The sequence below is a fragment of the Canis lupus genome, chromosome 19 (genome assembly GCF_003254725.2).
Source record: "Canis lupus dingo isolate Sandy chromosome 19, ASM325472v2, whole genome shotgun sequence".
Lineage (NCBI taxonomy): Eukaryota > Metazoa > Chordata > Mammalia > Carnivora > Canidae > Canis > Canis lupus.
In genome coordinates this window covers 54465517-54492826 of record NC_064261.1, presented here as the reverse complement: position 1 = coordinate 54492826, position 27310 = coordinate 54465517, and the positions used below count along the sequence as shown (strand labels likewise).

Genomic DNA, 27310 nt, shown 5'->3' with positions numbered 1-27310 from the left:
TCAGTGGGGTCTGCTTCTCCTCTCTCTGCCCCTCCCTCCCACTTGCACTCTCTCGCACACATGCGCTCGCTCGCTCTAATAAATAAAATATTTAGAAGGAAGGAAGGCAGGAAAGAAGGAAGGAAATCTATAGCCGCGGCTTTTCCTGACAGCACCCTACAGCACGCGTTCAAACCATCAAGTATATATAGATAATAGGTGATGACACATTCAATATAATCAATTTCTTTGAATCTTTTGATGACAAGTCGATGATAAAATAATGGTCCAATATCTAATAGCTGAGCTCCTCAGTAGCAGCAGAAGCAGCCACACCATCGATAAAGCACCTGCTCCATGCCAAGTGTTAGTTGATGTACTTTACGTATATTCCCTGCAACCCTCAAAATAATTTTAAACTGCTGTTTTCTTTTCAAGTAGGATCCACACGCAACTTGGGGCTTTAAACTCAGCACCCTGAGATTATGAGTTGCATGTGCTACCAACTGAGCCAGCTAGCCAGGCACCTCTTTAGAAGGTTAGAGTAGCTAAGGAAAAAAATGAAGATTATGTGGCACTTTATTTTTTAATTTTATATTGTAAATTCTTGAATACACACTGAAGTTCAAAGTACACTGTGATAGACCCCAACACACTCCACCACCAACATTCAAGGTTTTGCACGTTCTATCCCTTTTGTTTTCCTTTATGAAGTGTTTCATAGCCATATTCCAGTAATATTCCATCCCTACGTCCACACACATTGCTTTAAAAATAAAGACAGATTCTTATACAACCATAATGCCCAAATCAACCCTAACAAAGTCAAGCACTTCTTAGATTCATCCACTAATTTCTCTGGAAAATTTTTCTGGGGAAATTTCCCCAGTTACTGCTCTTCAATTCTGTTTTTAGCCTATCTCTGTTACAAAAGCGAATATATTTCTGAGCTATAATTCCTATGCCATAAAATTCACACTCTGAGAGTGGTATGCAATTTTATTCTGTTCACAAGGCTACGTAACTATCACCACTCTTTAATTCCCACCACTAAGAAATCTGGTGTCGTTTCCATCACACCTAAACAAAACTAAAAACAAAAAAACCGTGCACATTCATTAGCAGTCACTCCCCTCCCCCTCCCAGTGCACAGCAACCACTAACCTACTTTCTCTATGGATCTTTCTACTTGGGACATTTCATATAAATGGTATTTTAAAAGCAAATATATTTAGAGAAGGTATCAAGTTAAGTACCATAGACAGATACAGGTTAGGTACCAAATCCATACACGGTCCACATTCCATCACTAAACACCAATACATTATACTACCTTATGAAGAGTATCCTATGAAGGCCTTAAGCCCATGGTTTTTACCTTTCCCCTCACAAATATACACGGGGGACATGGCGTGTGTGACATACCAATGGGCTTCCCATATGTGGCAAAAAGTCCAGGTTTCTGCTGCCTAAAATTCTCAAAATGACCAACGGCTAATCACACATGGCAGGTCACCATGGGGAGAGCGCAGGCAGGCAAGGCTCAGTGCCCACGTTGCAGCTCCCGGCCTTCCTCTCGCTCTCAGGAAAGCCTATCAGACTGCGAGCCAGAGAAACAGAGACAACCCGTGTTTTTTAATTTATTTTCCGCAGCTCATTCACACACTTGAGCCCTTGGCGAGGAAGAGCGCAGCGCGTTCACATACAGCCCCCGAAGGAGCAGCTCTTCCACAATCAGACCTCCCAGGCCACCTTACCACTCAACAGCTACGCCACCTTCAGCAATGATTTTCTCCATCTGTCAAATGGGGAGCTGGACACATGTGACTGCTTTGACAGTTACACACAAAGCTCTTAAGAAAATCTACTTAGTAAATGCTGGCCACTGGCAATAATAATTATTTTTCACTCTTATTAACAAATCACGCAGGACACCCCTGAACACTGATGGAGCCCCAGCCTGGAGCTTTCAACACGTGTTGAAGTAACTGCCAGAAAGAAACAGATTGAGTGGCTAAATTCTCTATGTTGTGGCACATTAACATTTAAGGGCAATAATAAGCTGAACCTAGGATCTGAAAATCTGAAACACAATTAGCTGATTTGCTCCTCTCCCGGCCTCGAGATCCCCAGACCCACCATCTACCCTAGAGGCCATGGGTGGTCCAAGGGAAGAGTGCAGCTGTTAGAAATCTTCTCTCAGCAGTAACCTGCCATTTCTGGCTGCTAGAGAGGCAAAGACTGACAACTCAACCAAGCCAGAAAGGAGCAGAGCAGCCTGACGGCCAGTGAATCCTGCAGGTCTGCGGGAGGAGGTTCCGATCTTCTCTACAGCGCTGACAAAATAGCCACTGCCTTCCTCTGCACCTGCCACTGTCACAACCTGTCACACTAGAATTACCACCCCCACTGGACCTCCCTCATTTGCACGATTCCCTTTCTTTAATATTAACTATCCCTATCATCCTTGTTCATCATCATCGTAAAATCATTTCTCCCCACAATAATAGGCTTAGACAATACTCGTGAAAAATTAACTCTCAGGGAAGGAGAGTCTAAGTGTCAGCAGAATTTCACTCCTTTGCATCATGGTCCTATAAACAATAAGCTTCCTCTTCGGTTTCTATCTACTCTCGGTACCCAAATATAGCCTGGGAAAGAGGGGAGGACTTTTACCATCATCTCATTACTGTTTGAGTCAGGAGCTGAGGAGAAACCACACACAATGAACACTTTAGAAGCTGCCAACTGGGGATCCCTGGGTGGCACAGCGGTTTGGAGCCTGCCTTTGGCCCAGGGTGCGATCCTGGAGACCAGGGATCGAGTCCCACATCGGGCTCCTTGCATGGAGCCTGCTTCTCCCTCTGCCTGTGTCTCTGCCTCTCTCTCTCTCTCTGTGTGACTATCATAAATAAATAAAATTTAAAAAAAAAAAAAAAAAAGAAGCTGCCAACTGCGAGCATGTATTTCTTAGGGTAATAGCTCTACCTATGGGCAATAAAAAAAACCCCTCTGCTTCTCTGATACATGTTGTCCCCACAATAGAAATCCAAGAAAAGAAAAAGGAAAAGAAAAAAGAAAGAGAAAGAGAAAGAGAAAGAGAAAGAAAGAAAGAAAGAAAAGAAAGAAAGAAAGAAAGAAAGAAAGAAAAGAAAGAAAGAAAAGAAAGAAAGAAAAGAAAGAAAAGAAAGAAAAGAAAGAAAAGAAAGAAAAGAAAGAAAAGAAAGAAAAGAAAGAAAAGAAAGAAAAGAAAGAAAAGAAAGAAAAGAAAGAAAAGAAAGAAAGAAAGAAAGAAAGAAAGAAAGAAAGAAACCCAAGGCAGCGGTGTTAGGAGGAAATATAACACTCGCCAGAAATTTTCAGGGTGGTGGGAGGTGGAGACACAAGCACCCTGAAGCTCATGGCACAACATAAAAAGTTCACATACAGAGCCTGCTATCTCACAGTGACACCTCTAAGGATTCAATCAACTGGCCCAGACCAAGCCCTCCAACAAAGTGCCAAAAAAACAAAACAAAACAAAAACCATCAATTACAATACAATACTACTACATACCCTTTAAAAGAATAGGATAGAAACGTACATACTGATGAATGTACCAAGGGGTAGAATGGACTAGTGTGTACATTCAGGTATTTTAGTTTTTTTAAGACAAAAACATTTTAAAAGCTGAAAGGAAATACTTCAAGGTCTTACCAGTGGAGCTCTAAGGTGGAGAATTTGAAGAGCAGACAGAAACAAAATGCAGATTTTCACTTTTTATTTTATATCTCTTAATCATCTGAATTATGAGTTAATGACAAAATGAAAACAACTTTAGAGTTGCTAAAATCTGAAATAATTTATCAGCTGAAGCAATGTTTCTTTATAAACAATTCACCTTCTCACATGACTATACATCAATATACAGGGATAGGAAAGCCAGCTGAACTAGAAGACTTGCACTACTCTCGCAGCAGAAACTGCTGTGGAAACAGAAAAACTGGGGCGCCTGGGTGGCTAAGCATCCGACTCCGGATTACAGCTCAGGTCATGATCTCAGGGTCATGGGATTGAGCCCCATGTCAGACTCCATGCTGGGCATGGGACCTGCCTTGGATTCTTTCTCTCCCTCTCCCTCTCCACACCCCTGGCTGCAGCCCCAATTCTCTCTCTCTCTCTCAAAACCAAACAGGTCTGAATTTGGTTTGCCTATCTGATGAGATTTCCCAGAAAACCTAATAACTAAATGCTTGAAAATAAGGGAGACAATTAAAATAATGCACAAATAAAGTAAGTCACTTCCTAGCTTTACCTCTGGTCCTGAGAAACAGGAAGGCAGAGAATTACACAACAGAAATCCATGCATTCATATCCTGGAAAAAGTCTACTATATTTAGGGAGGAAATCTGATTCTCTTCTTTCATTATTTCTTGATAAAAGCATCACTGTGTCTTACCTGATCGCAAATCAGTTCCCACTTCTTCTCATTATCATACTGCCGCAGTAACCTGGCTTTGTCAGGGGGTAGGTTCATAGCATTCTGTAAAAAGAAGAGGAAAGAGATACGTCACATCCCACAACAGGCTGCTAACGGGTAGCTCACGCGCAGACCAAAGAATACTACAGTGGTTCTTTGAGGACTTGTTTGCAATTCCTAGCATCCAGTTAAACCGAAACACCTTACGGAAGTCATATAAACATCAAATCAGTGTAATGGGACTAGAGAAGCTCTGAAGTCCTTGCTGGGACATTCATCTGCTTTGAACTATCAGATGTGCATTTCACCAAACGTAATGCGTTATTTCTTCATTTAATAGCAGGTTCCCATTCTACTTAGTAGTTGAGAGGGTATTAATTACCCCCAGTTATTTTTAAAGCACTGCAGCCTCACCAGACACACAACAGAAAACACCCCAAGAAAACCCAATGACCAGAACCTCTGATAGAAAACATCAATGTTTACTCTGATAATTTTAGGTAAAAGCGCACTTTGAAAAAATTTAAAATTAAAAAAATTTTTTTTTAAAAACACGAGAAAAGTGCAGGTGGTTTTTGTCACCTCTGTGAGATGAAAACCACTCCTTCAGGACAGATGTTAAAATTAGCAACGACAATTCTTAGTTTAGCTATACGGTTTCTGAAGTTGGGTTTGCAGGGAGAAATTGACCATGAGCTCAAGGAAACGTCTAGACGTCGGAACTCACATAAACCTCCCTCCGTCAGTACAGCACACCTTCCGTACTATTGGTCACGGATATGCGCCCAGGTGCACCCGCATGGTTTTAGTCCAATGTCCCAAATGACCAATCACATGCACTCTTTCAAGATGCTTGGCTTGGGTCTGAGGTGAGATCTTTGGCCACAGAACAAGGCAAGTGAGAGCACCCCAGGAGTTCATATCCGTTCCCTCAGCCTCCCTAAAGTTTCCAGGCTCCAAACTGAGCTAAGGAGTCAATGTCTATTAGCTCTCATATCTCATCCACTCGCAGCAACACTCTAAATCATACTATCCCTAAATAAACACCACAGATCCTTGCCTGAGGCAATGTTTGAATAAACAAAACCCAAAGGCCTTCAGCTTTTAATGCTAGAGCCCCTAGCTCCCTGGAAGATGCGGCCTATGGAGAAGCAATTCTATGGAGAAGCAATTGAACTCACCGGTTACTGTCTCTTATCATCCAGGGAAAGGAATGTAATAGAGGCGGGGATGGGTGAGCTATTCTGACTTAATGGCAGAGAATTAACCTCTGATAATTTTGGTAGATGTAACTCAACCATTTTCCTTTAAACTCAATTTAGCATCCAGAGTAGGATGCCTAAGGAAGTGGGCGTTACAGACGACCTACTAATTTGAATCTGATCCATCTGAATCCAACAACCTGTCTTCAGAATACTAAAATTTTTAATTACCCCCAAAGCTGATAATATAAGCAGAAGAGCTTTGGACTCCAGAGTTTTCAATGATATTGCCAAGGCTTCTCCCTAGAAACATCTAAAATGGGGAAAATGTTTTCGTATCACTTATCAACATAGAATATGTACTTGAAACAGAAAGAACAATAACGACTTGCATTTACTCGTAATTACAATATTACAAGTTAAACCACCGCCTCCGGGACAAGGTAAAAGAGGACTTCTTGTCTATCTTTCTGAGGGAGACCAATGTTATTGACGGTTAAAAAACCAGTCCATCATTGCTTACTCGTGCCCAAGAGATGGATTATTTCCTCCTAAACTGATTTTGACCTCCACGTTAATGCTCTTGGGTGTGATTATGCATTAAATAAAAACAGTAAGATTATGAGGTAAGTTAAATGAGGTTTTCTGAGTCCTTATTAATCTCTTGAGATGTAAAGGGGATAAGAAAAAAGAATGCCTGAACTCTTCCAAGGTGTCAAGCACTGTACGAAGCACTTCACATAATCTCATGTAAATCTCTGTAACAAGCTCTTGAGATGTAATTTCCCTCTATTTATAGATGGGAAAGGAGACCCGGGAGAACTTGGTTAACGGGCTCAAAGTTGGACCGCTTTCCAGGAGCAGAACACAACCTTAACTTAGTCTGTTAGCCTCCCCAAAACAAACATTAAAAATGCCATTTTTTTTTTCTGGAAAGACAAAATAGCAGTAACTGACTTTCAGTGAGTACCAGACGCTCACGTAGAATTAGTTAGCATACGCCGCGACGGGAGTTAGACGCAGGCCTTGTTACTGCCTTTCCATCTAGATCAACTTTTATTTTAGCAAAACAGTCTCATTCAACAAACGTCTGAGAAGCGCCGCTCCTGTGCAAGCTCCGTACTGCACCGTACGGCGGGAGGCACAGAGACACGGGCCCCAGCCAGCATCAGATTCCGGTGGGAGCAGTTCCACATGAACTGAGCTCATGGTCTCGAACTCTGGTACGTCTTGAGAGAGATTTTCAGAGGGTAACTTTAGAATGGACAATCTGGCATGACCCTTAAGGAAAAATTAAGAGAAGCACTAAAGATGAGAAGGACTGAGCCAGGTCAAGAGTGGACAAAAGCATACCAAGGAGAGGAAATAGCGAAAAGATGCTAAGTCAGGAAACAGCCTGGCCCATCAAAGAGCCGAAAGTCGTTCACTGAAGGTGGAGAGAGAGTAAAAGAGAGAGAACAAGAGAAAGATGAGGCTGCAGAGCTGAGGTTAGGCCGTACCATGCCCAGACCCGTCGGCCGGGTAAATACCTTTATTTTGTCTGCAGGGCAACACCAGCCGTTGAAGACCATAAGCATGAAAGGACAGAGTCAAGTTGTGTTTCACAAGGACTGCCCTACGCATACGCGGAGATCTGAGTAGAGACAGCCGAAGTGGAGGCAGCGAGGCCACGGGATCAAATGAATGACGGTGGCCTGGACAAGGCCAATGGCACATCAAGTAAAGTAAGGTGGACAGATGTCAAAAATAGCAACAGAGGGGCCCCTGCGTGGCCCAGTGGTTGAGCCTCTGCCTTCGGCCCAGGGCGTGACCCCGGGGTCCCGGGATCGAGTCCCACATCAGGCTCCCTGCATGGAGCCTGCTTCTCCCTCTGCCTGCATCTCGGCCTCTCTGTGTCTCTCATGAATAAATAAATAAATAAAATCTTAAAAAAAAACACCAACAGAAATTGTTCGGTTAGATTTTAAGGGCTGAGAGAAGGCGGCACTGATTAACACTACACCTGTACGCCGAGTCACTAGGCGACGGCCGTGTGCTCAGCGCAGGAGCACCCACAGGACGCGGCGCAGATCTGCTGGAGGTGGTGGGAGGGTTAAGGCGTGAGCTGGCTCTGGACGGCCTGGAGCGTGGGCAGCAGGCAGACAGCACCGTGAGGGTCTAGAAAGAGAGGCCTGCATCTCCCTGAATGAGAAGAGTCCTACCGAGTGTTTCTGAGCTTGCTGACCAGCCGCCGGCTGGAGAAGGTGCGCAGCGTGGACGCGTCAAAACTAGCGCTGCGCTTGGCAACCACGGGCCGTGCAGCCGCGGCCACCCCTTCCACTTGCGCACCCGCGGCCTCTCCTTCCACTCGCACCCGCTCAGGCTCACGCTGCAGTCCCGGGGATCCCGCGGCCCGACAGGCAGACGCTCGGCAGAGGCCGGCCGAGTCCAGGCCGCCAGGTGAGCCGGGAACAGCCGCCCTTAAACCCTGTCCTGGCCGCCTCCAGAAATGCGCTCCCCTCTGTGTGACTGACAATGGGGATCGACCCCAAGTCTTCCTCGCTCCACCTCATCTACTGTGTGGTGTGTGACGCAAGGCCCTCCCCTCCTTCCCTTCTCCCACAAACACCCAGTACCTGCTGGGCTTCGCCCGGGCCTCAATACCTGCCCTCTAGGAATCGGAGAGATTCGGTCATGAAGCTGCTTCATCAACCGCAGCCACAGCCCGAGCACGGAGGATGTTGGAGTTGACACGCCTAGTGGAGGTTAACGGTTTACTCCTAGACTGCACAAGCTCCAAGCCGCAACAGAGCATCCGAGGGCATTCTTGGTCTCTTTCCTTCCTTTCAACCAGGTAAACTTTTAATAATCAGCTCAAATATCTTGTGCCTTAAGAACCTTCCCCCACTACCCCGAGCCAACACACCCTCTCGGGCTCCAACGGCACGGCACATGGCACGGCACACGTCTCTCCGTTATAGCAGCTCGCACAGCAGATCCGCTTGCCCAGCTCCATCCCCAGTGGGCTGAGAACCTCCAGGACAATTTCTTCCATTGACCCCAGAGTCAGGCACAGCGTATGGCAAATGGTAAAGCGCCACGCGGGTTGCCGAGTAAACTAATAAACCACTTGCCGAAGCCGACTAGTCCGGCAATACCACTCAGTCTGAAAATATCTTCACTGATTCAGGGCTTATGCTTCAGTGAGTAATGAAGTCTAAACACCAAAGAATGTTTTGGTTTATTATAAAACCCCAATGATAATGTCTATTAATCATCTGTAATTATCTTCCAAACAAGAATTCAAGACAGTGGAAAAAAAAAAAATCCAGGTCAATTCTAACAACAATTGCCTAAAAAGCAAAATGATGCTTTAGGCAGTCTTCTGCCGCACATAATAAATCACGGAACCGGAACTCCATCTTGCTTTGTTCTCGTTGCCAGCAAATTCAGATCAGTATCAAGTATAACAATTAATCTACCCCAAGTTGTAGTCATTTTTATGGTCTTTATTCTGGTTTTCTGCTTAACTCTACTATTTTATATTGTTTTTATTTTAATTTTATTTAAAAAAATTTTTTAAAGATTTATTTATTTATGATAGACACGGAGAGAGAGAGAGAGAGAGAGAGAGAGAGAGAGGCTGAGACACAGGCAGAGGGAGAAGCAGGCTCCATGCACCGGGAGCCCGACGTGGGATTCGATCCCGGGTCTCCAGGATCACGCCCTGGGCCAAAGGCAGGCGCCAAACCGCTGAGCCACCCAGGGATCCCCTTATATTGTTTTTAAATGGGCTTTCCATCTTAAAACTTTTTGAAAAAAAAAATCAAAGGTAAATAATAATAGAATATCCCCCTGGATACTTCATGGAGACATTAACTATGGTTAAAAACAGTCTGTGATGGTCTATACGTCCGAAGTGATATTTATAGACTATTATACACGACATAGAGCAGAATGAAGGAACCAAATAACCCCATGTCCTAGGAATACAACTCTCTGACATCAGCTCTTATCCTAGGTTCACGGAAGCAATGAAAATTGCGGAACACCCTTCTTTCTCCCTGTTGTCCTTGGTGCGAAACCCACAGTGATACGCAGACACACAGTAGGGAAAGTGACCCTATTAAATACACCTTATGTAACCATAATACACCTTTGTTCTCTTAATCTCTAAATTAAAACTTTCAAGTATTAAGTCACCGGATTCAATAACAGAAACTCTTTTATTCCATAACCACCTGCAGAGGTAAAAAAAAAAAAAAGAAAGAAAGAAAGAAAAGACATGGACTTACAAGCAGGGTCACTTATGGGAGCAAGGAAAAACACGTCAGAAGAGAAACAGCTCGGACAATCTTTCAGGGTTCTTAACTGATAAAGGTACAGAAGTTTCATGGGAAACTCAAAAGAAGGAGCCCTTCCTTTTCTTTAATTTGCAGTAAATACACACACACACACACACACATAATATAAAATTTGTCCTTCCAGCCACATGTTTAAATGCATAGTTCAGGGATGTTAACTATATTTAGTGTTGATCTCTAGAACTCCCTCATCTTGCAATACTGAAGCTCAATCCAAGCAAGAACTCCTCACTTCCTCCTTCCCAGAGCCATTACCTTGTGCCACGAACAGGAAACGGGATGGGTTACGATAGATGATCGGGCAGCACGGCACGCGCTGCAGTTGAACGAGGCAGGATGTGGCAGGGGTTTATTAGCCGGCTCTGGAGGCGGACTAGCTGGATCCCAACCCTGGCTCTACCACTTATTACTGGTGATCGCGGGCCACACAACTTGAATCGAAAAGCAAAAGAAAATGAACAAACAGCCCAGAAGCGAAGAAGCCGGTAAATATAATTTCAAAGGGAAGGTCAGAATCAAAGCGAAAGGTCAAAAACAAGATGGTACCACTTACTTACTGATGGCCTGATACGTCTCGGGCACTTAGGCTCTCAGCCAATGTAATCTGCCTTATAATCCTGACAGGTAGGTATTATCTTCTCTATTTAACAGAGAAGAAAACTGAAGGACAAGGAGGTTACGTAACTCTTCCCTGCATGACAGGTGACGAAGCCAGGACCCAAGCGTAGCCTTTATGAGCACCCTCCTTCCCCTGACACTTAAGTGGTAGTGTTTCTACAGCACGGCCTGCCCGAGCAGAGCAATCCAAGAATTCTACCTGAATAACCAAGACCTGATCACTAGCTGAGACGAAGATACACATTATTTAACGTATTAATATTCTCAAAATACCAGTATTTTAACACAAGTCTTCAATATCTTTGAAAATATGAACTACAGCGTCACCCCCGCCCCCCCAAGTTACTGGGCCCCCCGGAGGTAGCAGGCCTCCGCCCACTCAGCGGCACCCGGCGCGCTCCAGGAAGGCCAGGTGGAGCCGGAGATGCAGATAGGAGGTAAAGTCAGCCTTCGATGGGGCGAGGCAGATGAGCAAAGCAATGCAAAACAGACCAGGAACGTGACGCAACCCGGCCTCAGAAAAGAGGCTGTTACGTTTCGTTGTTTTGTTAGAGGAAATGCAGGGACCGGCCGCGGCTGCGTGGGAAGGGCAGGGAAGAACGGCGCGTGGTTCTGAGTCACTGGGCTTGGAGGTGGGCCCCCGGCCGTAGCCTCAGCTCTGCGCACCGGGATCTCGGGGCCGCTCCCTCACTCGCGCCAGAATGGGGGGGGGGGGGGGGGGGGGACAGTGGCGGTCCTGACCAGAGGGGGACGACGGTCACGATGAGAACTCCCTGCTTCACAGAGTCCGGGCAAAGTGAAGCTGTGACGCATGGCACAACGTGCACGGAGACCCTTGGCAGGTTTGATCCTATTAGGGTCGCTCCTTCGGCGCAGGCAGTGTGGACAGGGCTGAGCACGGATGCAGGAGAAGACAGGCCATGCGACCCGGGCGCAGGGAGGGGAGAGCCGGGAGCCTGAGCCAGGCAGAGGCCAGTCCCGGATACCGGAGCACAGGCTCCAATCTACATGGCAGGGAGTGGGGCTCCTCAGCCAAAAGAACATCAGGGAAAGGCGGCCGCTGGGGTCCTCGAACGGCCCGGGATACAGGGCCTCCCCCCTGCCCAGCACCTGATGCCCACTTACAGACCAATCCCCCGAATTCACTTTAAGATTCCGCATCTCAGGGCAGGAGAGGGTGGCTGCAAACTCCACCCACACGAGCCTCCAGGTAACGACCTGACTCCTGAGCTCCAACACCTCCGAGCCCAGAAGATGCGGCTCCCACCCACCCAGCCTGTCCCCTGGCCGGCCTCGGGCAGTCGGCCACACGGTCCCCACAGGGATGCTCAGTCGGGCGTCTTTCACCGTCACTTCATTTTTATTCACCACTGAGGACATTCATGTCATTCGCTGTAGCCAGGAAAGCCCAGAGCAGGAGAGATCGGCCTGCCCCCGGATCCAGGTACGCCTTCAAAATAAAACCCGGTGGGAGAGCTGGCCCTTCTGGGTGACCAAGACAATGAGACTCACCTCTGACCTCCCGTTCATGATTTTAGTCATGCCCGTTTTCTTAAAGGCCTTCCTTTAGAGTCAACTAAATACAAATTACTCTTGCGCAACATTTTATGATCAAAAAGTCCAGAGCTAGAAGAGAAGCCTGTGGAGCCTGGTCCTAGTCTGTCTTCTCTAGGTGACCAAGCCGACTCAACAAACCGCAGGCCAGGCCCACATTCATGGAAGTGGTTGGTACCAATACTAGACCCAAGAACCCAGGCCAACGGGACCTAGTACTCTTTCTCCACGTCATGTGGGGCTTTGTAGTCACAAAACAACTCATTTTATTTGCAAAATTATGAATCTCGGGGCAGCCCAGGTGGCTCAGCAGTTTAGCACTGCCTTCAGCCCAGGGCATAATCCCAGAGTCCCAGGATCAGGTCCCACGTTGGGCTCCCAGCATGGAGCCTGCTTCTCCCTCTGCCTGTGTCTCTGCCTCTTTCTCACAGGATCTCTCATGAATAAATAAATAAAATATTAAAAAAAAAAAAAGAAAATCACAGGTTTTTATAAAAAAAAATTATGAATCTCTAGAAAGTCACATATCTGTTTTTCCAGTGAAGACCAATATAAAAAACTTCCCAAGATCACGTGTAAATTATCTACTGCTTGAAAGTAGTCACATTTTCACTGCTCTTTGCAAATGAGAATACATAACTGTTGAGTATATATACATATGTTTAGATTATTTATATATAATTGCAGGGCCCTTATCATCAATATGGATAAGGCTATGTGGGAGACCCCATCTTAATCTACCGAATGGAAGGGCGTAACTCTAGTAGTCTGGGCCAAGTTTTCCTGTAGCCCATCAACTACTCCCCAGATCACTAATTTAAGTGATTCAACACCCAAGAGATGCCAAAATCATACACCCCTCCTCTGGCCATTATGCCAACTCCTAAAATACAGATTCTAGTCCTATGCAAACTTGAAGGGAATAATGGAAAGAAATACTCATCTTCTTTCAAATATCCTATCTGATTGTCATTAGAAGCCTAATGCCTGATTCCTGGCCATATTCCCAAATTCAAATGATTCATTACCAGTTGTACACCAACTACTGTGCCGTAGCTTTGTCTGCCTGCACACACTTGCGTCCTGAGATGGGAGAGTCACACAATAGGCCACACTTAAAAACTATTTCACGGGCAGCCACTTGACAACATAAGGGCAAATGTTTTCAAGTGCTGGGCTTGCTGGCACAGACCAAAATGAATAAAAATCCAGAGAAAGGGTTCTTAGCCAGTGATAAATGTCAACTTTCCATTACATAGGACTCTTTAGAATAAAAGGATTTCGAGATCTAGAGATACTAAACCCTAATTGCAACACATCAGAGAGCCAGATTCCACCACAATCAAGCCCTAGGAATGTGATCTCTATCACCCGCCACCTGAAACAAGCCTATTTTTTTCACCTTGCCCAGTATCCCTGAAGCCCCGGCCTCATTCTCTCCCAACATTTTCCCAGTAACAGGTTTTAACTTCCCTTCTTAGATCATGAGGGTCACTGTCCCCCTCCCCCTTCCCAATTACTCTGAAAAAGACCACTGAACCTGGTTCCATATTCGTGGTAAGCCCTTTCATCAAAGGAAGAACATAATTCAAGTTTATGCTCAAACTAACATCACATCTTCTGAGACAATAAGTGAAAAATTTATGCTGCTGCCACAACAGGTGAGCTTCTAGGGCAGACTCAGTCACAGGCAGCATAATGGCTCCCAAAGATGTCATTAAGCTAATCCCAAGAACCCGTGAAGGTTTCCATATATATTAAGATGTTATCTGTCGATGGGATTGCGTTAACGTTGAGATTGCGAGCTTATCCTACACTACTTAGAGCGGCCAACGTAAACACAAGAGTCAAGAATTTAAAATGGAAAATATCTGTTGTTGCTGATGATGTAGAGAAATTGGCACCGTTGTACGTTGCTGTTGGAAATAGACCATGGTAGAGCCACCGTGGAAAACACTGGGGTAGATCTCAAAAGATTTAAACACAGAATTAGCAGCTGATCCCATAGGTATGTACACAAAAGAATCAAAGACAGATTCACCAGATACCTGTGCACCGGTATGTAGGACAGCATCACTCACAATGGCCCAAAGTAGGGACGATCCAAGTGTGCACTGACATGTCCACCGGATGGATAAACACAACCTGTTATATACATACAGCAGAATGCAATTCAGCCATAAAAAGGAACAGAGCTCCGCACATACCACAACACGGGGGAGCCCTGAAACTATGGTTGGGTGAAAGAAGCCAGTCACGCGAGGGCAAGTGTCTTATTCCACCTGTAGGAAATATCTAGAAAAGGCTAAATCAGACAAACCAAAAAACAGATTCCAGGCTACATGGCTGGGGAAACGGGGAAAGGGGATTATTGCTTAATGTGTAACAGATGTTAGAGGTGATGATGAATTATGGGAAGTAGTGGTCATGTGACACTGAATTTGCTGAACGCTACCAGAATCATTCACTTAAAAATGGTAAATTTCGAGCTCTGGCTATTATACCACAATAAGAAAAAGTAGTTCAAAAAAAAAAAAAAAAACAAAAAAAAACAGGGTGGATGAATAGGGCAGAAGCGAGTCAGAGGGAAGAAACCCGGGGGACACAGCGTGAGAAGGGCCTCCCCAGCCAGCGCGGGCTTTCAGGACGGAGACGGGGCCACAAGCCAAGGAGTGTGGGCAGCCTCTGGAGGCGGATCACGGCAAAGAAGTGGTTTCTCCCCAGAGCTTGTAGGAGCCCTTCCTGCTGAAGGCCGCGACTTCCACTCAGTAGCACCCGTCAGACTTGCAACCCACACAGCCGTAAGGTGATTAAAACTGAGTTGTTTCACGTGACGAAGCCCGTACGGATTTGTTACGGAAACGGCAGAAGAGTAATGCTCTGGCTGACGATGCTTTGGCTCCGCCATGCACGGCTGCCCTCTTCCCACAACACCAGATTCCAAGATTTTCTTTTTTTTCTTTTTTTTTTAATTCCAAGATTTTCACATCTGCTTTTCACGGCCAATGGTTAGAGACATGGCTTCCGTTTCATACGCTGTATTTCAACTTAAAAGCCAGGACGTAATTCAATTACAGGAGGAGATGGAAAACCTTGGGGAACTAGACAATATCCTAAGATTAAATTACTGAAAAGTCTAAAAATAAACCTACCAGTTCCTATGAAGACATGGTATGAAAATCCTACACTATCCACACAAACACGGACACTGGCAAAACTCCGCTTTCGTGGCAGCACGTGCTGCTCAGTCTTGGACTTTGCTCCAAGAGACGCTCGGCGTCTACAGGGGCCCAGGCACCCGGAGGAAGACCGAGAGGTCCTGGACGCACACCCTGAGTGTGGCGTGTCTTCACCGCTCTGCTCCCGGCTTTCCCTTCCTTTAGCCTACCACTTACGGGTTTGGACTTGGACTTCGCAGCTGCGGGGAAGACCATCAAGTAGAGCATCAAGTAGAGCATCAGGTAGACCCGTGTTTCCATGCGTGCAGGAAGCACCACCTCAGGAACAGCTTAGTGTCTGTCAGTTCATCAAAAGCCTTGCTAGGAGCCCCTGGGTGGCCCAGTCAGCCAAGCACATGGCTTGGGCGCAGGTCATGACCTCGGGGGCCGGGGGCTCAGCCCCACTTGGGGCTCCACGCAGGGGAGCGTGCTTATCCCCCCTCACACAACCACATGCGTGTGTCCACATATGCGCTCTTTTGCTCTCATTCATTCTATCAAAATTCTTTTTTTAAAGATTTATTTATTCATGAGAGACAGAAAGGGGGGGGGCAGAGGGAGAAGCAGGCTCCACGCCGGGAGCCCAACGTGGGACTCGAACCCGGGACCCCCCCGGGCCAAAGGCAGATGCTCAACCCCTGGGGCATAGGTTTTCAATCTCCGTGGTTTTATCTAGGAGAATATTAAGGTTCATATGAGATAAAATCCATGTCATTTAAATAGTCCTGCTTTCACTCTCCCTCCACGGTGACATATCCTAGGAGTAAGGGGCCACCTCAGAGCACAACCCGACTCCGTCTGACAGAGGGACAATGGTCCTACTTGCAGCAGGAGCACCAGGCGAGGCACTGAATGGAGTTTGCTGCCAAGAAAGCACACGGCCACCTCCCAGATGACAGGTGCTCGGGAGGCAGGCCCCAGGTGCACAGTGTCTGGCCTGGGCGCCACCCCTGCTGGGTGCAGGAGCAGGGAGCCAGGGCACACGAGCGGGGCTGTGGGGCCTGTCAGGAGGCGCAGGGCAGGCCCGGGGGATGGGGCCCGGGGGACGAGGCCCAGGGGACGAGGCCCAGGGGACGAGGCCCGGGAGATGAGGCCGGGGGACAGGGCCTGGGGGACGGGGCCTGGCCGCTGCCCAGTGGGGATGTGCTCCCCCAAGGGCTCCAAGTGTGAGAAGGAGCCAGAACTCTGTGTGGCTGGCAACCCGTGTGCTTACCCTCTGCAGCACAACCCCCCTCCTCACTTGGGAACTAAGCACACCCAGCCCGGGGTCCTCGTCCTCCTGTACCCCGAACCCCGCGGCGCCCTGGGGACCCGAGGGGCCATGTGTCGCCTTTCACCTGTGACCTCCAGCCACAGAGCCTCCGACGTGCTGGGCGTGGGGTCGGTGTCTGACCGAGAGGGGCCGCGCGTACCAGGACTTCCAGGCGAGCAGGATTTATCAAAATATATTACCGCAGAAGCCAGATCATCATCGTCGCATCTTCCTCCGTGGCTCTGAAAGGACTCCGGGATTTCACAAGGGCTCCCGCCCACCCTAGAAGTTACGACGACAAGCTCCGCGGTTGGAAGTGCTGAAGCCTGGGTTCGGATTCCAGTTACCAGCGGCTCACTGACTAGCTCGTCACTTAAGTCCCCGAGCTTCCCCGAGCTTCCGCTACCGCCCAAAGGGACACCGGCCACCTCGGGGGATCCCCCGTGGGGCCACCAGCACTCAAGTGACTGAATGCATGCAAAGCATCGCATGGAGCTGAGTCTCACATAACGAGCGTTGAGGAACTCCAGCGACTGAGGATCAGAACCGAAGGAGCGGACGGTGGAAGGAGCGGCTTGGCTTTGCTAACGCGACATCTGTGCGTCTCTCAAACGCACACTCACGTGAGCGCGTCTTGACCGTAGGCACGATGCGTGTTCAGCAACAGTGCAAAAGACGGGCTCGCCACAGCTAGGCCTGTGGTTCTCACCCCCGCACGACGCCATGAGCTCACGGGGAAACTGGGGAATTATTTTAAGGCTCTTAAAATTCGAAGTCCACAGGCACCACCCTGAAGTAGGTCACCGTTTTCACATGAAGTCACACTACGTTCCTTTCCACAAAAGCCTACTGGACGGAGCTGATTTTTCAGCGGTCGCTACGACAAAGTAACAGGAGAAAATGAAACTCAAACAGGAAATGAGGCTGGGTAGCGTCGGATCCGAAGGCACAGTCTGAGAACTTGTGCAGTGCCCAACAGGTACACACGTATTCTTATATAACTATGATATATTTTTTTAAAGATTTTATTTATTTATTCATGAGAGACACAGAGAGAGAGAGAGGCAGAGACCCAGGGAGAGGAAGAAGCAGGCTCCATGCAGGAAGCCTGATGCAGGACTCGATCCCGGGTCCCCAGGATCACGCCCCGGGCTGCAGGCGGCGCTAAACCGCTGAGCCACCTGGGCTGCCCTATGATTTTTTTTTTTAAAGATTTTATGTATTTATTTATTTGAGAGAGAGGGAGAGGAGGAGAGAGGGTACGAGGGAGAGAAGCACAAGCAGACTGCGCTGAGCCGGAGTTCACGCAGCGCTCGATCTCATGACCCAACGTCACGGTCTGAGCTGAAGCCAAGAATGAGATCCTACACCAACTGAGCCTGTCAGGCGCCCGTAACTGGGATTTTTTTTTTAAAGAATATAACAGAAGTATCTTTCCTTCCACTGACATGTAATATTTTTTTCAAGTAGCTGCTAAGTTATTAGGAAGTAAACACTTAGGACGTTGCACATAAAGACTTAGACGGAGCAGTCAGGTCTGCCTGCATCCTCCAGCCATCGTGTCCCGCCATGGAGGCGCGGGCGGGCGGCCAGGACGTGGGGAAGCGCTGGTCGGGGTCGCGGCCACGGCCCCCTCCCGGCACTGCTGGCCTCACTGCCCAAAAGGACCTTTCCAAACAACTTTACCCTTTTATCATCAGCCACACATGAAAATCATTTAAAAAGTTGGATGAGTCTGACTCGACAAAACTATACATGTTTTTCAAATGAAATTTTGTCTTTAAAAAAAAAAAAAAAAGATTTCCCTAGACATTCCACGTAAACCAAGTGTCACATAATACACAGCAGCCTGGTCACGTTCGTAAATAAAACTTTCCCGTGTAAGAGCTAAAGCACTCTCTCGGGCTGAGCCCTGAATTTCAAAACCATCTGCTAGAACTGAGTTTTATGAGTATTTTTTTTTAAGATTTTATTTATTTATTCATGAGAGACCCAGAGAGAGGTGGAGACGCAGGCAGAGGGAGAAGCAGGCTCCGTGCAGGGACCCGACACGGGACTCGATCTCGGGACCCCGGGGTCAGCCCTGGGCCGAGGCAGACGCTCACCCCGAGCCGCCCGGCGACCCGACGGAGAGTTAGCCTAAACGCTTGCTGCCCCGGCATAAATACGAGCTGCGCCTCCTCTCGCCCTGCAAAGGACGCCAAGGAGGACGGCCACTGTACGGCCGCCAATTACGCTGAAGAAATTAAGGTTTGAAAGTGTATTTGGAGCTAAGTGAGAATAAAAGTCTTGACAGCAGGAGCGCTCGGGGGGCGGAGTCGGTCAAGCGTCTGCCGTCGGCCCGAGTCCCGGGATCGAGCCCCCCGGCGGGCTCCCCGTGCGTGCTCACGCTCACTCGCTGTCTCTCTCAGAAATAAGTGAAATCTTTTTAACGAATTACCGGATTTCCATTTTTAAAGACCTCACAGCAGACGCCCGAAGAGCAGGCCGGGGCCAGTGGGCCCTGCTGCGCTGCTCGCGACCCTGGGGTCCCCGACTCTGAAATCAACGGGGCGCAGGTGTCAGCACGTGCGGGGCCACAGCCGGGGGTGGAGGGCCGTGAGCACGCTGTGCTGAGCCTGAAGGGCCGGTCATCGGGGGCCCATAACCCGCCCCCCTCAAAGGAAGGAGACACTACGACAGCGGCTCATGAAGCCTAAATTCTCATTTGTTCAAAGCTCGTTCTCAGTCATTTAAAAACAGCTACGACTGGATCTTTTCACTAAATCTACCTTCTTATTGTCCCACTTGCCCCGAGGCCAAGCCCGGCTTTCTCATTCCAACAGCCACTCCCGTGTGGCCTGGTGTCTTGGTCCCGGGGCCTGGCGACTGGTAACCACCCCCCCCCGCCCCGCTACAGACCGAGGACGCCGAGATCTGTCCCCTCCTGAGACCCCCCCCATGCCGTGAGGCTCAAGGAAGGGGGAATCGTCTTAGTAAACACGCAGGAATTCAGGGCTCAGCCTCCCAGCACCCCACGGCCAGCACCAGCCGCTTCTGCTCAACGGGGCCACGCCACGGGCTGCGTCCCCCGCCACCTGCAGCCGGCCTCCCACGGAGGACTCTGCCCAGCTCCACGCGGCGGCAGGTGCACGGGGGCCTCGTGCAGGGACAAGCGGGCACCCAGGGAAGCCTGTGCCACACGCACGGTCCCAGGCTCCAGCCCGGGATCCCAGCCCAGGAATCCGGATCTCTCAGGATCTCCGAGGACCCCGGGGCACGCGACGCCCACCACCCACTGATGACAGCCCCCGGCTCGTGGCCCTCGGCAAGACCACGTACCTGTGGGGAACCAGGGCGGGGAGGGCGGGGGGACGAGGCCAGGCACACGTGCCGACGGGCCGCCTGCGGGACACACGGTACGGGTGCAGCTCCGGGAGGACCCCCGCGCCTCCTTGCCCACGACACCCCCAGATCCACGTGGCCCCGGGGAAGAAGTCCCATCAGCCGTCCCCTGCACCCGAGGCTCCGGCCGACTGTCCGCGCCACACCTGTGCTGCATTTGTCCCAGAGACATGGGGGGAGGCGGACGCGGGCAGAGGAGCAGCGGCCCGATGGGGACTCGATTGCGGGGCCCTCCCGCCGCTCCGACCCGCGGGGCCACCAGGGGAGCCGCTCCCGGTCCTCCCGCACCGCGGGGACAGGTGGCCACCAACTTCAGGACACGCGGGCGCTGCCCAGGCCCCGACACCCGCGGCTGTCAGCCTGCACCCCGGGGCGCCGGCGCACACACAACCCGATGGGACCCCCTGGCTTGCCACAGCTCTTCCCTGATCCACGCAGGCCGCACTGCTCCACAGGACCCACCGTGCCCTGCCCGCACCTGGATTTGGGTCCCTGCTGGGGCATCGCTGGGGCATCACTGCGCCCCCGGCCTGGTGGACGGCAGGGCCTCTAGAGAGCAGTGAGCAGCTACTCGTCTGCCAGCCGCACAAACCTGGGGTGGCCTCGGAGGGAAGGTTGGGGGGAAGGAGGGGAGCATTTTATTAATGAGGTGCTGGGGCCCTAAGTAGAAATGAGGGTGAGCCAAGAAGAGCGCACGTACCACCGTCGTCCCTAATCCATCGTGCGCAGGCCCGGTTTTGTGTTCTGTTTGGATAGTCTTGTCGCCGAAGGAGAATCAGACGGATTTCTTCACATAAGTTTACCGGAGAGGACCAAGGTCTCCCCCTCTCCCTCCCCCTCCCCTGGTGGGCCTGGGGATCCACGACCCTTATCAGGGTTTGTTCATTCTCCTCCGGGGTCGCCCGTGTTATCTTCAGAGCCCCCCCCCCTGCCCCCAGCCGTCCACTGTCTGAGTCACTGCTCTGCCTTCCTTAACATTGGGTTAGTTCCAATAAAGCAAACCCAGCCATGCTTCGGGTTGACGCTCTGACCCCGACGTGCAAGAGAGAAAGCAGACAGGCTTCCTCCAGGCTGGAGGGAGCAGGGGAGAGAAACCCAGATGAATTATTTAGCGAATCCGGAGCTGGATTGGGGGCAATACAGTACAACTTAATTCCAGAAACCACTATCAGCAGAGCCCAAAGCACCAGATTGCCAAGATAACAAAAACAAGGACTTGTCGGTCGGCGGGACGCTAGCTCCTATCTGCACACACAGTGCGTTTCTGTGGATCGCACATTTTCTAGGCTTGTGCCCACAGAAGAGTTTTGCTAGCATCACGAGCCCGGAAGGCTGGCGGCCACGTCTGTCAACAATCTGCTGGTCAAAACCTATCACACCCTAACTTTCTCATACAGATTAAAACCCCATCAGGCTAAAAAGCCATACACCATGAGAAAGCCCATACCAGGTCCTGAGCGACCCCTAACAAATCTGTGAAATCCTTTCACAAATTAGGTCCCGGCTCACTTCTCGCCATTCTACGGATTCCTTCTAGATCTGAGGTCGCCTTGGTCATTAACCAACTCACGGTCGTGCAAAGTTCCAGAGCCGTTCCTCCTAGAGTCCTAGACATCAAGAACCCCAACAACCCAAACCCTCCACTAACCTTTCAAACAACGAGGCAAAGGCTGGCAGAGAGAGGGTGGCCAGGCTCCTGAGCAGGAACTCTCAGGACCCCAGACCATCATCAGGAAAACCTCTCAATACAAATGGATTGATCTAGTCATTTGATCATTGCATTTTTTCTGGAGCTTCAACGGCTTTTTAGCTGTGAATTCCAATGAGCCTGAAGACACATTCTGATTTTGACCCTGTGGCATCTGCACCTCATCAATGATGCCGTTCCAACAGGTGGACTCTCAGTCCCCCATCAGCCTAAGAGGAAACACAGCTCATCAAACCCCCAGATAAGAGCAGCTGCTCATGGGCTCTGCTGGTTCTTCCCACCTGGCTCAGGTTATAAATAAGTAAGAGGCCATTTTCTTTCCCGCTTATTGCCTCGCAGAAAGCCATATATTCAGCATACAGGCCCTTTATGTTTACTAAATGTCAAATCCAATCACGAATTAGGTCAAGTAAGAACCAATTCCTTCTCATTCTGAAGTAGAGACGGTTTTCCATGCCAGTGTCCAAGGAAAAAGAAATTCAAGGTAGCCCTCTGTTTGCACGTGGTGGAGACGGCCACTTGGCGGGAAATGGTGAGCAGCTTCCAAGATATGAGGGCTTCAGCCCCACACCTGCAGGGAACTGAATTTTGCCAACAACCAGGGGCTTGGGAAGAGGACTCCAAACCTCAGATGAGATCTGAGCCCCCACCAACACCGACTGTGGCCCAGCACGACCGTGAATGGAGGACCCGGCGAAGCCATTCCTCACCTCATTACCCATAGAAACCGTGAGATAATAAATTATGTTGTTTCAGTTAAGGTGCTAAATTTGTGGTAATTTTTGTGCAGCAAGAGAAGATACACCACCTTTCATATAATCAAGGAAGAGTTTAATACAGATTTGTGCAAAAAATAAGCACAAGATGGATAACCTAAGAAGGAATGGGAATATTTACTGACAGAGAGAGAGTGGGAATAAAGTGGACAGAATGGGGGCACCTGGCTGGCTCAGTGGTTGAGCGGCTGCCTTTGGCCCAGGGTGTGACCCTGGGGTCCTGGGATCGAGTCCCACACTGGGCTCCCTGCATGGAGCCTGCTTCTCCCTCTGCCTGGGTCTCTGCCTCTCTCTGTGTCTCTCACGAATAAATAAAATCTTAAAAGAAAAAAAGAAGTGGACAGAATGGAGGAATGAGAAGGATATAAAAGGGCTGAGGGGGAAAGGAAAGTAAGGAAAATCCAAAATAACTCTGGAAAAAACACTATTGGAATTATACATTCTAATGCTGAAGACAAAAGAGTTGCACACGAATATTCTAGTTAGGAAACTTCTTTCTCACAGGGGTAGTTGTTAGCATTCGGAAACGGCTTTATGCGTAGCCCAGGATTACGCAACTAAGTAAATGTATCGTGGCCCACGAGAGCCAGATTTCTCACTTTCAGAGGAAGGAGTTACAAGGGGCAAGCTAGAATGAACGCTGTGGTTTTCCATTTAGAGATCCGGATGTGCGTGTGTGCGTAACAAACACCCATCTCCTCGCTCTGCCTGCTGAGGGCGCCTTGACATCCCAGTGGCAATAGGCACACCTAGTGCCCAGACTTTGGTTTCTATATACCTTCCTCCAATAAAAGGGACTAGAGCTTCTTGGCAGAAATGGCTGATTCTGGTGCAGGAGCAAGAAAATTAAAGATGAGCCTGGAACATCTTATGGTGTCAAAAGTTAAGAAACTGCTCCCAAAACTGATGGAACAGGTCAAAAAGACGTGGGACCCAAACTCCTTTAAGGGGTTCCCTGCGGCAAATCCAAAACAATTTGAGCAACACGAAAATGATAGTAACAGATTTTAACCCATTGAGAAAAATACCCATTTAGTACATCCACGTATAAATAATTCAATAAAAAACAAGAGGAGAAGGAACAGCTCCTCCTTATAGAATTTCAACGAACACATGAAGCAGAGGTGACGGAAACAGGAAAAGTACTGTTTGGCCAATGCCGCAGCAATGATTATCTCAGGCAGGGAATCAAGGGATGCTAGTTAATGAGCAAACATAGTGTAAGAAGCAGGAAATTTGCCTCGTGGGAAGGGATCTCCCCACAGGATATTTATCACTTCCAAAAGGGAAAAATGGCAGCTTTACAGTGAGGAATCCTGGCAGACGCCACCTTAACCAAGTGATTAGGATCCTTAGCAAGGGAGAAAGACACGGGGATGTCACGCACATCTTGAGAAGACGCTCCTGCGTGCACAACATCAAGGCAGTGCTGTTTTTGCCCAAAATGCACCACCTGAATCAAATCCCAGAAACCCAAAATGAGCAATGTCCTACAAAATCACTGGCTGGTAATCTCCAAAACGATCAAAGTCATCAGAAACAAAGACAGACTAAGGAACTGTCCCAAATTGGAAGACACTGCAGGAACACGACAACTAAATGCCATGTGGGAACCTGGACTGGATCCTGGAGCAGGAAAAGGGTGTTAGTGGGACAATTATCAGTGGCACCGTATCACCGTTAGTGTCCTCGTTTTGGTCACTGCTCTGTAGTTATGTAAAATGTTGACATGTGGGAAGCCGGGTAAAGGTCACACAGAATGCTTGGTATGAATCTGCAGCTTTTGAGTCTGAAATTCTTCCAGGATCTAAAGTTCAGAGAAAACCACAGTGGTTTTGGCATCTCTTTAGGCCAAAAGCTTGATTCTGGGGTAAATATGGGGAATTACGATTAACTTAATGGTGAAAATGGCTAGTGTGAGAGACTAAGAGATACTAACATGGCTTCAGAATAGCCACGTCAACCTCTGCTCTAAAACCAGAGACGCCCGGGGGGCTCAGGGGGTGAGCGGCTGCCTTCGGCTCAGGGCGTGACCCCGGGGTCCTGGGATCGAGTCCCACGTTGGGCTCCTGCATGGAGCCTGCTTCTCCCTCTGCCTGGGTCTCTGCCTCTCTCTGTGTGTCTCTCAGGAATAAATAAATAACATCTTTAAAGAAAAACTAAAAAACCCCAAAACACTAAGGCATGCCAGTGAACCGGCATTTGGTACACGCTGCTTGCAGATACGTGTGCACGCTTGAGCATGTGTGTCCTGTCGCCTCAACCAGGACGTACGGGCTTCTAGGGTGTGAACATCCGTGTCCGGTCCGTGCTCTGTATGGACGTGCTCTGTGCGGACCAGGAGCAGAAACACCAACAGAGGACGTGTGCCTCGAGTATCCGAAATGAGAAGGGACCGCGAAGGACTCGTTAACCTGAATGACTCTCTGGCTGCCTCTTACTACTGTTTTAAATAAAAGCGCTTCCTACCAGAATCCCGAACCCCCCTTTCCACACGCGGGCTTTGTAAAGTGCAGGGTAACGAGCACTGGGCACCCGGCGTCGCCACGCTGGCGGCCCTGAGACAGACCTTCCAGGTGTTAGACGTATTCCCGAGACCAGCTTTTCTCCTTCTGTTACTTAAACTGAGCTAAAACATGGAAGCTGACTTTGCAGGATGGCTCCTGTGTTTGGACCCAACAGTTCCATTTGCTTCCACGTGGCTCCACTTGCTTCCCACACGAGGTTCCGAGCCCATAACATGAACAATAAAAGCCTCTGTCCGATGAATGAAATCCGCGTGGCCCTGATGTTGTGCTTCCAGGGCCAAGAGCCCCAAAGCGTACCAGGGTCACTTTCATAACACCTACTGATCTAGGACTTCCTCTGACAATAGCCTGGGGACATGGGAAAGAGCCACTACATAAAACTGTCCATTTTGAACCAAATATAAAGAGCAATCTGAGGGTCATTATGCAATGATTTGGGGGGGGGGAACAGTTTACCACAACGACTGAACAACTTTCAAACAACTGTTAATTAAACCAAAATGACTATTCCCAGATCAAATACATACCCCTTGTCTCTAGGAGACAAACTAGTAGCGGTTTTAGTAGGTTCTACTTTAATACCATATATTTCGAGAGCCAAACTGAAACACCCCTGAACAGGCAGTCAGCTCCGAAAACACTGCTGATGATGATGATGGTGGTGATGGTGCCCGTAATTTCCCTATGAATTTTGTTCCCACCTGACCGTGTATGGCTTATAATAATCTTTGTTTTATAATCCGACTCCTTCTGAATGTGATTGCTTTTCGTTACTTAAAAGATGCTAGGTACTTTGGGTCCGGTCCTGAGGGTGGAGCGAGTCGTACAGTACACGGCGGTCTGATGCCTTTTATAATTTTGGGCCAACAAAACAAGTCACCCCACAAAAGGACAAGCTCAGAGCCTCCCGAAGATGGTCCCTCCTGCTGCCTCCCACTTGGCAGACCCTTGCTCCTCATCCGGTTGCATGGAGGCCTGGGTCAGAGCTGGGGAACCCAACACAAATTCGGAAAGTGACAAGAGATAAGGAAAAACAGATTTTCCAGATTCTGCAGGGCGCTCGGGCATCCCGCTTACGGGGCCTTAGATGAAACTGGGAGAAATGAGCCATTTCAAAGCACCAGGCCCCAGCTGTCCTCCGGCGGAGAGCAGCGGACGACAGCGTCCACCGTGATGACAAGTCCACCACCGGGCGACAAACCGGAAACACCGGGCTAGCTTCCTCGGTAGGCAGCGTCGCTGAAATCCTGGTGGCACCGCGCGGCTTCAGAAGCTGGGCTTACCAGCCTCTGTCCGAGGTCAAGTCCTTGTTTTCGGAGGCCGAGCACGAACCTGGACTTAATCCACCCGCTGCTCGTGCACGTACAGATCCTTCCAGCAAGAGGTCACAGAAAGCAAGGAAGACGCCCCCGGGCGGGGCCGTGGGAGGTCCACAGGCGGGCCAGGACCAGGCCTCCCAAGGCCCCTCGGCGGGACGCACGTCTCAAATGTCTTGCGTGGATTCCCCGCTTTGCCCAGTGAAGGGCGGGCAGGAGCACAGGCCGACCGCAAGGCCCGTCCCAGGCGCAGGGCTCACCCCTCGTCGCGAGGACAAGTCCAGCTCGCCAAGCGGCAGCGACATCCCGGAGAGGGCAGCAGGTCAGCAGGTGGCATCTAAGAGGCTGGACTCGGCTCCGGGGTCCAGGACAGGCCCCGCCAACGATCACGCCCCGGCCCTCCACAGAACTGAGCCGGGCCAGGAAAGGGCCGCGTCCCGGCGGGTGGCCAGGTGGCCGGCTCACGCCAAGTGGTGACCCCCGGCCCCCCGAGTGCCCGCGGGCGGGGCAGGCTCTCCCGGGCGGAGCTGGGAGACCGTGGATCTGGGGCGTCGGCGCCCTTGCCAGCTCTTCCCTTCTGCAGGCCTCCTCCCGGGAATGCGGGGGGGGGGGGGCGGAGGACACGCTCGACTGCCGGCCTCCGGGCCTCCCAGCCTCCAGGTCAGCCCATCGGGCTCCGGAAGGCCGGCATCAAGGCGGACGCAGGCCACAGGCCACGACGGGCGCCGTGTCACCCGGCGAACGTTACTGGTCTCTCTTTTTTGGACACAGCCAAGCGGGCCTGGCCAGCGGCGTGGAGATTTGCCTCGCCGCCCCGCCCACCTACACTTTCTTGTCTAAGTCAGAAGTTCTGGTCACTCCCGACTCCACCAACAGCTCCGGAGCCTGGTGATCTTTCTCTGTTATTTATTTTCAACTCCGTGACCCGCCTCCTGAGGATGCCGCTGGGCATCGGTGCAGGCCAGGCGAGGC

General features: G+C 49.7%; 1 protein-coding gene across 12 annotated transcripts in view; it reads right to left on the bottom strand.

The window, feature by feature from the left end:
• The window catches only part of FMNL2 (formin like 2), a 261250-nt gene that overhangs the window by 114369 nt on the left and 119571 nt on the right, over positions 1–27310 (bottom strand). For all 12 annotated transcript variants that reach the window (XM_049097127.1, XM_049097126.1, XM_049097131.1 and 9 more), the window contains exon 2: positions 4419–4502. In XM_049097127.1, coding sequence (XP_048953084.1) covers positions 4419–4502 — 84 coding nt within the window. The remainder of the gene's footprint in view (positions 1–4418; positions 4503–27310) is intronic.